The 12,134-nt window shown below is 47.8% G+C and overlaps 1 protein-coding gene across 1 annotated transcript in view; it reads right to left on the reverse strand.

Moving 5' to 3' along the window:
• Window positions 1-5,358: 5,358 nt before the first annotated feature.
• The window catches only part of cdon (cell adhesion associated, oncogene regulated), a 149,750-nt gene continuing 142,974 nt past the window's right edge, over window positions 5,359-12,134 (reverse strand). The window contains 2 exon segments of the mRNA XM_031795396.1: window positions 5,359-6,641; window positions 6,860-7,152. Of these exon segments, the coding sequence (XP_031651256.1) occupies window positions 6,472-6,641; window positions 6,860-7,152 (463 nt within the window). The 3' untranslated portion in view covers window positions 5,359-6,471.

Below are 12,134 nucleotides of genomic sequence, written 5' to 3' on the forward strand. Positions count from 1 at the left end.
CAATAGACTGATTACAGACATGGGGTTACTACGGTGATGAGGGTGATGATGTGATGAGGGTGATGCTGTGATGAGGGTGATGATGTGATGAGGGTGATGAGGCCTTATTCAACTCTTATTCAACCCTTATTCAACCCTTATTCAACCCTTAACATAAGCCTTATTCAACCCTTAACAGAAGCCTTATTCAACCCTTATTCAACCCTTAACAGAAGCCTTATTCCATTCTTATTCAACCCTTATTCAACCCTTATTCAACCCTTAACAGAAGCCTTATTCAACCCTTATTCAAACCTTATTCAACCCTTATTCCACCCTTATTCAACCCTTATTCCACCCTTATTCAACCCTTATTCCACCCTTATTCAACCCTTATTCAACCCTTATCAGAGGATATGTATTGCAGCTCTGTTGAAATGTAAAAGTAATTTCCGATCGCAGCGTTTACCGTGAACGCCGTCTCCGCAAACCGCTGAATTAAATGTCAATCGCCCGTTATATATAACGCTATAACGCTGGTAGGGTATATATATAACGCTATAACGCTGGTAGGGTATATATATAACGCTATAACGCTGGTAGGGTATATATATAACGCTATAACGCTGGTAGGGTATATATATAACGCTATAACGCTGGTAGGGTATATATATAACGCTATAACGCTGGTAGGGTATATATATAACGCTATAACGCTGGTAGGGTATATATATAACGCTATAACGCTGGTAGGGTATATATATAACGCTATAACGCTGGTAGGGTATATATATAACGCTATAACGCTGGTAGGGTATATATATAACGCTATAACACTGGTAGGGTATATATATAACGCTATAACGCTGGTAGGGTATATATATAACGCTATAACGCTGGTAGGGTATATATATAACGCTATAACGCTGGTAGGGTATATATATAACGCTATAACGCTGGTAGGGTATATATATAACGCTATAACGCTGGTAGGGTATATATATAACGCTATAACGCTGGTAGGGTATATATATAACGCTATAACGCTGGTAGGGTATATATATAACGCTATAACGCTGGTAGGGTATATATATAACGCTATAACGCTGGTAGGGTATATATATAACGCTATAACGCTGGTAGGGTATATATATAACGCTATAACGCTGGTAGGGTATATATATAACGCTATAACGCTGGTAGGGTATATATATAACGCTATAACGCTGGTAGGGTATATATATAACGCTATAACGCTGGTTGGGTATATATATAACGCTATAACGCTGGTAGGGTATATATATAACGCTATAACGCTGGTTGGGTATATATATAACGCTATAACGCTGGTAGGGTATATATATAATGCTATAACGCTGGTAGGGTATATATATAACGCTATAACGCTGGTCTTCTGCACTACGGATTGAATCTCTTAGAGGGGATTGAGTCCAGTGGGACGAACCACAGTCTCTCAAAGAGAAATGGCCTGGAAATGGTCTGGGGAAGATAAACCTGCCAATTTACACACACACACGCACGCACACACACACATCCTTTAACTATAGCTAGAGAGACAGAGGAAGCCTGGTGGGAGGAGAGGGTTTGGTGTTAACAGGTGTACTAGGCAGTAAGGAGCAGAGGAAGCCTGGTGGGAGGAGAGGGTTTCCAGCCCTGACAATGGTTGTTCCCATAATGAAGGGACTGGAGGGGGGGGGGCAGTGTGTAGAGGGGGGTGGAGGGGGGTACGGGGGGGCAGTGGGTAGAGGGGGGTGGAGTGGGGTACAGGGGGGGCAGTGGGTAGAGGGGGGTGGAGTGGGGTACAGGAGGGGTCAGTGGGTAGAGGGGGGTGGAGTGGGGTACAGGGGGGGGGGGGGCAGTGGGTAGAGGGGGATGGAGTGGGGTACAGGGGGGGGGTACAGGGGGGGCAGTGTGTAGAGGGGGGTGGAGGGGGGTACAGGGGGGGCAGTGTGTAGAGGGGGTGGAGGGGGGTACAGGGGGGGGCAGTGTGTAGAGGGGGGTGGAGGGGGGTACGGGGGGGGCAGTGTGTAGAGGGGGGTGAGGGGGGTACAGGGGGGGCAGTGTGTAGAGGGGGGTGGAGGGGGTACAGGGGGGGGGGCAGTGTGTAGAGGGGGGTGGAGTGGGGAACAGGGGGGGGGCAGTGTGTAGAGGGGGGATGAGTGGGGTACAGGGGGGGGGGCAGTGTGTAGAGGGGGTGGAGGGGGGGGTTACAGGGGGGGCAGTGTGTAGAGGGGGGTGGAGGGGGGTACAGGGGGGGGGCAGTGTGTAGAGGGGGGTGGAGGGGGGTACAGGGGGGCAGTGTGTAGAGGGGGGTGGAGGGGGGTACGGGGGGGCAGTGGGTAGAGGGGGGTGGAGTGGGGTACAAGGAGGGGGGGCAGTGGGTAGAGGGGAGTGGAGTAGGGTACAGGGAGGGGGGCAGTGGGTAGAGGGGAGTGGAGTGGGGTACAGGGGGGGGGGGGCAGTGGGTAGAGGGGGTGGAGTGGGGTACGGGGAGGGGGGCAGTGGGTAGAGACAAAGCAGGCAGACAGACAGACAGACAGACAAAGCAGACAGACGGCTTGCGCCCCGTGTCAAGGCTGAGAGGCAGGCAGGCAGCCTATCAGGAACAGAGTAGACCAGGGCATGTTAAGGCTGAGTGGCAGGCAGGCAGCCTATCAGGAACAGAGTAGACCAGGGCATGTTAAGGCTGAGTTCATCGTTAGAACCATAGGTTTCTAGGTAGACTACTTACTGTGTAGACCATATTACCGTGTAGACCATGTTACAGTGTAGACCAGTTTACTGTGTAGACCAGTTTACTGTGTAGACCAGATTACTGTGTAGACCAGTTTACTGTGTAGACCAGATTACTGTGTAGACCAGTTTACTGTGTAGACCAGACTACTGTGTAGACCAGATTACTGTGTAGACCAGACTACTGTGTAGACCAGATTACTGTGTAGACCAGTTTACTGTGTAGACCAGTTTACTGTGTAGACCATATTACTGTGTAGACCAGTTTACTGTGTAGACCAGACTACTGTGTAGACCAGATTACTGTGTAGACCAGACTACTGTGTAGACCAGATTACTGTGTAGACCAGACTACTGTGTAGACCAGATTACTGTGTAGACCAGTTTACTGTGTAGACCAGTTTACTGTGTAGACCAGATTACTGTGTAGACCAGTTTACTGTGTAGACCAGTTTACTGTGTAGACCAGATTACTGTGTAGACCAGTTTACTGTGTAGACCAGTTTACTGTGTAGACCAGATTACTGTGTAGACCAGACTACTGTGTAGACCAGTTTACTGTGTAGACCAGTTTACTGTGTAGACCAGATTACTGTTTAGACCAGATTACTGTGTAGACCATATTACTGTGTAGACCAGTTTACTGTGTAGACCAGTTTACTGTGTAGACCATATTACTGTGTAGACTAGTTTCCTGTGTAGACCAGATTACTGTGTAGACCAGATTACTGTGTAGACCAGATTACTGTGTAGACCAGTTTACTGTGTAGACCAGATTACTGTGTAGACCAGATTACTGTGTAGACTAGTTTACTGTGTAGACCAGACTACTGTGTAGACCAGATTACTGTGTAGACCAGTTTACTGTGTAGACCAGATTACTGTGTAGACCAGTTTACTGTGTAGACCAGTTTACTGTGTAGACCAGACTACTGTGTAGACCAGATTACTGTGTAGACCAGTTTACTGTGTAGACCAGATTACTGTGTAGACCAGTTTACTGTGTAGACCAGATTACTGTGTAAACCAGATTACTGTGTAGACCAGATTACTGTGTAGACCAGATTACTGTGTAGACCAGTTTACTGTGTAGACCAGATTACTGTGTAGACCAGATTACTGTGTAGACCAGATTACTGTGTAGACCAGATTACTGTGTAGACCAGATTACTGTGTAGACCAGTTTACTGTGTAGACCAGATTACTGTGTAGACCAGATTACTTTGTAGACCAGTTTACTGTGTAGACCAGATTACTGTGTAGACCAGACTACTGTGTAGACCAGATTACTGTGTAGACCAGTTTACTGTGTAGACCAGATTACTGTGTAGACCAGTTTACTGTGTAGACCAGTTTACTGTGTAGACCAGATTACTGTGTAGACCAGTTTACTGTGTAGACCAGATTACTGTGTAGACCAGTTTACTGTGTAGACCAGATTACTGTGTAGACCAGTTTACTGTGTAGACCAGATTACTGTGTAGACCAGATTACTGTGTAGACCAGTTTACTGTGTAGACCAGATTACTGTGTAGACCAGTTTACTGTGTAGACCAGACTACTGTGTAGACCAGATTACTGTGTAGACCAGATTACTGTGTAGACCAGAGTTAGCAAGTCTGTATGTTTGGTTAGCTAAATTAGCAAATCTGTATGTTTGGTTAGCTAAATTAGCAAATCTGTTTGTTTGGTTACCCAAGCAACTACTGTAGCGTGAACTTTGGAGCTAACCAACAGAACAGACAGTCCCAATGTTTACATGCTTGGACTAGGGCCAGTTGGCCTCGCCAAGTCATAGTCATATGAATGAAACACTCCTCCCACCTGGTCTCATAACCTATCAGATCCTCGCTGGCTGACACCCGGTTGTTTTGTTGGTGTCGGTGGTGAAACTTTGTTAAATCTGTCAAATCCACGATGGGCTCCCAGCACTATACCTAAAGCGAACATTGCCACTGACACATTAAGAGATATCCCACTACATATTGTTTTACAACCTCCATTAGGCTGATCAAATAAAACCCTGATCATTCTGTTGAATCATTTTCAATGTGAGAGGAGTGTTTTATTTATTATACAGGCTACACTTTCAAATCAAATCAAATGTATTTATAAAGCCCTTCGTACATCAGCTGATATCTCAAGGTGCTGTACAGAAACCCAGCCTAAAACCCCCAAACAGCAAGCAATGCAGGTGTAGAAGCACGGTGGCTAGGAAAAACTCCCTAGAAAGGCCAATACCTAGGAAGAAACCTAGAGAGGAACCAGGCTATGTGGGGTGACATAATAAATGACAGCAAGCAGTGCAGGTGTAGAAGCACGGTGGCTCGGAAAAACGTTCTCCTTCTGAACTTCTAACGCCAGTGGGAGGAGTCTGGCTTCATGACAATGATCACAAGAGAGGTTTTTCCAGATCTAACGTAGTTAGACACTGGAAACACATCAGATATGGGGGTTGTGGGGCTAACGCTGGTTAATGCTTGATCTGATTCAATCTAGACGTCGTATTTTGTCCTGGTCTTGCAGGATAAACTCCTGGCCCCTTAGTTGTGAGTGTTTCTATGTGAACCAAGCAGTCGTTCATATTAAACTCTAACCGGTGGGAAAGAAAATGACAGTAGAATATTTGACTCTTCAAATCTCTTCTCCTTTATATTATTAGAAACCTTTACAATGTCTAAACTCCACACCGCGGAACACAGAACGACGAATAAAACAACAGCAAATAAAGAATATTTCTCATCCAAAAAGGCATAAATAATATAAAAGACAAACTGTTTTGTTCTTAAAGGTCCAATGCAGCAGTTTTATCTCAAATATCAAATCCTTTCTGGGTAACAATGAAGTATCTTACTGTGATTTCATTCAATTAAAATGGTCAAAAACAAAACAAAAAATAGCTTCTTAGTAAAGAACAATTTCTCAAGCAAGAGTTTTGGTAGGACTGTCTGGAAGTGGTCTGAATGGGGAGGGGAAAACTGAACTCTATAGCTGTTATTGGCTGAGAGGTTTGGAACTCTCTTACTTATTGGTCAAACTAATTTACTGCATGGTGATGTCACCAGAAAGGCCAAACCCCCATCCCACCAAAAACAGGCTGTAATTTCAGGTGGTCTTTCCAAACAGCTCTTCCACTAAAAGGGCATCATTTCACGAATCCAACCTCAGTGTAGAAGTATTTATAAAACACAGACATATCATGTTTTTTGACTGCACTGGGCCTTTAAAACAGATATGAAAGAATATTGTACTACTACAAAAAATAAATAAGTAATCTAAAGAGTTTTATTTCTGTTTTAGGAGTCCTCCCTCCTCTCCGTCGGGTGGCTTGGAGTTTTCCGTTCTGAGTCTCCTCTGCCTCCGCCTCCTCCTCCTCCTCCTCCTCCTCAGTCTCTCCATTCATCCCTCCATTTGGTCATCCTCTCTCTCTTTCCATCCATCATCCTCTCTCTCTTTCCATCCATCATCCTCTCTCTCTTTCCATCCATCATCCTCTCTCTCTTTCCATCCATCATCCTCTCTCTCTTTCCTGTCCATTCGTCTGTCCCAGCTGTATTCCAGTCAGGTTAATGACCTTTTCACCGTGTCACGTACAGTCTCTGACCATGAACATACTGGGTCCTCTTTTATCCAAAAAAAACGTCTGTCTGTTCCTTCTCCTCTCTGGTTCTCTCTGGTTGTCCGCCTCTCCCTTGTCTCCTCTGTACCCCAGGCAGGGGGGCTGTGTGTGGGCTGTGTTCAGACCTCCTGGGGGTTAGGCTGGATCAGGTCTGCCTGCAAGGCCAGAGTCAGGCTGTCTGTAGAGATCCAAACTGGTTTCTCCTTTAGGTCTAGGTGACACAGACCCAGGCTCTCCCAACACACTGCCACGGCCTCAGAGTCCATACACACCACAGGCTCATCATCAGCTAGAGAGAAGAGAAAGGGTTAAAGTCACTAGTTTAACGACACACACAACACATCACAGGTCACTCATCATCCACACACACACACACACACACACACACACACACACACACACACACACACACACACACACACACACACACACACACACACACACACACACACACACACACACACACACACACACATACACACACACACACACACACACACCACCCACCTGTGTAGTCGTTTCCAGGGCAGTGTTGGTGGTGGTGGTCCCCAAGAGTACAGCAGGAGGTCTGGGACAGAGATGAGTCCTCCTCCTCCTCCGGGTCCTGGTCCCCGTGCTCCCCAGACTCTGTGTCTCTCTCCCCAGAGAGGAGGCCCAGGTAGTGAGGAGAGACCTGGCCCAGAGGAACCATCTCCAGACCCAGCCCTCCATCCAGTTGCTGGCACGATGCCATGCGCTGCATTAGGGGCAGAGACCCACCGCCACCACTAGAGAATGTACCGTTGGTCTTCATGTAGCATCTGCCCTCCGAGAGACAGACAGAGAGAGAGAGAGAGAGAGAGAGAGAGAGAGAGAGAGAGAGAGAAAGAGAGAGAGACGGAGGGACAGAGAGAGAGAGGGACAGAGACAGAGACAGAGACAGAGAGAGAGACAGAGAGAGAGAGAGAGAGAGAGAGAGAGAGAGAGAGAGAGAGAGAGAGAGAGAGAGAGAGAGAGAGAGAGAGAAAGAAGAGAGACAGACATAGAGAGAGAGAGACAGACATAGAGAGAGAGAAAGAGAGAGACAGAGGGACAGAGAGAGAGAGAGAGAGAGAGAGAGAGGGAGAGAGGGAGAGAGGGGGGGAGAGAGAGACAGAGAGAGAGAGAGAGGGGGGGAGAGAGAGAGAGAGAGAGAGAGAGAGAGAGAGAGAGAGAGAGAGAGAGATGGAAACAACATGAGACATGTTTCTTTTCAGAATGGACAAACAGGGACATAATGCTGCTGAGTCCTGTTCTGTTGCCTTAGTAACACTCTGAGTTCTGTTCTGTTGCCTTAGTAACACTCTGAGTCCTATTCTGTTGCCAACCTACCAGCTCTTAACGGTCGACCCCATCAGGCCTTAGTAACACTCTGAGTCCTGTTCTGTTGCCAACCTACCAGCTCTTAACTTCTTATGGCTGTGGGGCAGTATTGAGTAGCTTGGATGAATAAGGTGCCCAGAGTAAACTGCCTGCTACTCAGGCCCAGAAGTTAAGATATGCATTTTATTAGTAGATTTGGATAGAAAACACTGAATATTCTAAAACTGTTTGAATGATGTCTGTGAGTATAACAGAACTCATATGGCAGGCAAAAACCTGAGTCTTTTATCAAAGGTAAGTGAATATTAATAAAGCTATTTCTGATTTCTGTTGACTCCACAACATGGTGGGTATCTGGATTGCTTGTTTTGGTGTCTGAGCGCTATACTCAGATTATTGCATGGTGTGCTTTTTCCGTGAAGCGTTTTGAAATCTGACACAGCGGTTGCATTAAGGAGAAGTCTATCTTTAATTCCATGTATAACACTTGTATTTTCATCAACATTTATGATGATTATTTCTGTAAATTGATGTGGCTCTCTGCAAAATCACAGGATATTTTGGAGGCAAAACATTACTGAACATAACGCGCCAATGTAAACAGAGATTTTGGGATATAAATAGGAACTTGATCGAACACAACATACATGCAGCAAAGGTTAGTGATTAATTTTAATTTAATTTAATTTTAATTTTATCTCTATTTCTGCTTTTTGTGACTCCTCTCTTTGGCTGGAAAAAGGCTGTGTTTTTGTGTGACTAGACACTGACCTAACATAATCGCATGGTATGATTTCGTCGTAAAGCCTTTTTGAAATCGGAAACTGTGGTGGGATTAACAACAAGTTTATCTTTAAAGTGGAGTATAATACTTGTATGTTTGAGGAATTTTAATTATAAGATTTCTGTTGTTTGAATTTCGCGCCCTGCACTTTCACTGTTGTTTTAACGGTCGATCCCATCAGGCCTTAGTAACATTGAGTGTGTTCCTAATGGACCATGGATCCAGGTAGAACCCTTTTGGCTCCAGGTAGAACCCTTTTGGTTCAAGGATGAACCCTTTTGGTTCCAGGTTGAACCTTTTAGGTTCAATGTAGAACCCTTTCCACAGAGGGTTCTAACTGGAACCAAAATGGGTTCTCCTATGGGGACAGCCGAAAAAACCCATTGGAACACTTTTCTCTAAGATTGTGTATTTAAGGACATTACAGCGAGTCAGGCATGGGACCTCTCCTGTAAACTCTCCTCCTAAAATACAGTAGAGACAGTAGCTACAGGAACATCTACCACTCCTGTAAACACTCCTCCTAAAATACAGTAGAGACAGTAGCTACAGGAACATCTACCTCTCCTGTAAACACTCCTCCTAAAATACAGTAGAGACAGTAGCTACAGGAACATCTACCACTCCTGTAAACACTCCTCCTAAAATACAGTAGAGGCAGTAGCTACAGGACCATCTACCACTCCTGTAAACACTCCTCCTAAAATACAGTAGAGACAGTAGCTACAGGAACATCTACCTCTCCTGTAAACACTCCTCCTAAAATACAGTAGAGGCAGTAGCTACAGGAACATCTACCACTCCTGTAAACACTCCTCCTAAAATACAGTAGAGGCAGTAGCTACAGGAACATCTACCACTCCTGTAAACACTCCTCCTAAAATACAGTAGAGACAGTAGCTACAGGAACATCTACCTCTCTGGTACAAAACTCCTCCTAAAATACAGTAGAGACAGTAGCTACAGGAACATCTACCACTCCTGTAAACACTCCTCCTAAAATACAGTAGAGACAGTAGCTACAGGAACATCTACCTCTCCTGTAAACACTCCTCCTAAAATACAGTAGAGACAGTAGCTACAGGAACATCTACCTCTCCTGTAAACACTCCTCCTAAAATACAGTAGAGGCAGTAGCTACAGGAACATCTACCTCTCCTGTAAACACTCCTCCTAAAATACAGTAGAGACAGTAGCTACAGGAACATCTACCTCTCCTGTAAACACTCCTCCTAAAATACAGTAGAAACAGTAGCTACAGGAACATCTACCTCTCCTGTAAACACTCCTCCTAAAATACAGTAGAGACAGTAGCTACAGGAACATCTACCTCTCCTGTAAACACTCCTCCTAAAATACAGTAGAGACAGTAGCTACAGGAACATCTACCACTCCTGTAAACACTCCTCCTAAAATACAGTAGAGACAGTAGCTACAGGAACATCTACCTCTCCTGTAAACACTCCTCCTAAAATACAGTAGAGACAGTAGACTTCACACAAACACGCCTTCCTTTCTTTCTCTCGCTCTCTCTCTCTCTTCCTGCCCCTTCCCCCTCTCCCCTCTCTCTCTTCCTGCCCCTTCCCCCTCTCTCTCTTCCTGCCCCTTCCCCCTCTCCCCTCTCTCTCTTCCTGCCCCTTCCCCCTCTCTCTCTTCCTGCCCCTTCCCCCTCTCTCTCTTCCTGCCCCTTCCCCCTCTCCCCTCTCTCTCTTCCTGCCCCTTCCCCCTCTCTCTCTTCCTGCCCCTTCCCCCTCTCCCCTCTCTCTCTTCCTGCCCCTTCCCCCTCTCCCCTCTCTCTCTTCCTGCCCCTTCCCCCTCTCCCCTCTCTCTCTTCCTGCCCCTTCCCCCTCTCCCCTCTCTCTCTTCCTGCCCCTTCCCCCTCTCCCCTCTCTCTGGGTTTCCTCATCATTTCCCAGGTGGCCTTTACTCTAGTGTGTGATAGCTGTGATCACAGAGAAACAGCAGAGCAGAGGTAAATAACTCTGCTGGTTGGCTGTTACTGGCTGGCTGTGTGGCTGGTTGTTACTGACTGGCTGTCTGTTAATGGCTGGCTGCTATTGGCTGGCTGAATGGGTGTTACTGGGTGGCTGGCTGACTGTTACTGGCTGGCTGGCTGGCTTCTACTGGCTGGCTGGCTGGCTTCTGCTGGCTGGTTGACTGTTACTGGCTGGTGGCTGGCTTCTACTGGCTGGTTGACTGTTACTGGCTGGTGGCTGATTGGTACTGGCTGACTGGCTGTTACTGGCTGGCTGTTACTGGCTGACTGGCAGGCTGACTCTTACTGGCTGGCTGGCTGACTGGGTTGCTGTAACTAGCTGGCTGACTGGGTGGCTGACTGTTTCTGACTGGCTGTTACTGGCTAGCTGGCTGACTGGGTGGCTGGCTGTTACTGGCTAACTGTTTCTGTCTGGCTGACTAGCTGGCTAACTGTTTCTGGCTGGCTGTTACTGGCTGGCTGGCTGACTGGGTGGCTGTAACTAGCTGGCTGACTGGGTGGCTGACTGTTACTGGCTGACAGGGTGGCTGGCTGTTACTGCCTGACTGTTACTGGCTGACTAGCTGGCTAACTGTTTCTGGCTGGCTGGCTGACTGGGTTGCTGTAACTAGCTGGCTGACTGGGTGGCTGGCTGTTACTGGCTGACTGGGTGGCTGGCTGTTACTGGCTGACTGGGTGGCTGACTGTTACTGGCTGACTGGATGGCTGGCTGTTACTGCCTGACTGGGTGGCTGACTGTTACTGGCTGGCTGTTACTGTCTGACTGGGTGGCTGTTACTAGCTGGCTGACTGGGTGGCTGTTACTAGCTGGCTGACTGGGTGGCTGGCTGACTGGGTGGCTGGCTGTTACTGCCTGACTGTTACTGCCTGACTGGGTGGCTGACTGTTACTGGCTGGCTGTTACTGCCTGACTGGGTGGCTGTTACTAGCTGGCTGACTGGGTGGCTGTTACTAGCTAGCTGACTGGGTGGCTGTTACTAGCTGGCTGACTGGGTGGCTGGCTGACTGGGTGGCTGGCTGCTACTGCCTGACTGGGTGGCTGACTGTTACTGGCTGGCTGTTACTGCCTGACTGGGTGGCTGTTACTAGCTGGCTGACTGGGTGGCTGTTACTAGCTGGCTGACTGGGTGACTGGCTGACTGGGTGGCTGTTACTAGCTGGCTGACTGGGTGGCTGACTGTTACTGGCTGGCTGTTACTGCCTGACTGGGTGGCTGTTACTAGCTGGCTGACTGGGTGGCTGGCTGACTGGGTGGCTGGCTGACTGGGTGGCTGTTACTAGCTGGCTGACTGGGTGGCTGTTACTAGCTGGCTGACTGGGTGGCTGGCTGACTGGGTGGCTGTTACTAGCTGGCTGACTGGGTGGCTGGCTGACTGGGTGGCTGGCTGACTGGGTAGCTGGCTGACTGACTGGGTGGCTGACTGGGTGGCTGACTGGGTGGCTGGCTGACTGGGTGGCTGACTGGGTGGCTGGCTGACTGGGTGGCTGACTGGGTGGCTGACTGGGTGGCTGACTGGGTGGCTGTTACTAGCTGGCTGACTGGGTGGCTGACTGACTGGGTGGCTGACTGGGTGGCTGACTGGGTGGCTGACTGGGTGGCTGACTGACTGGGTGGCTGACTGGGTGGCTGACTGGGTGGCTGACTGGGTGGCTGACTGGGT

This window comes from Oncorhynchus kisutch, linkage group LG18 (assembly GCF_002021735.2).
Source record: "Oncorhynchus kisutch isolate 150728-3 linkage group LG18, Okis_V2, whole genome shotgun sequence".
In the NCBI taxonomy this organism is placed as follows: Eukaryota; Metazoa; Chordata; class Actinopteri; order Salmoniformes; family Salmonidae; genus Oncorhynchus; species Oncorhynchus kisutch.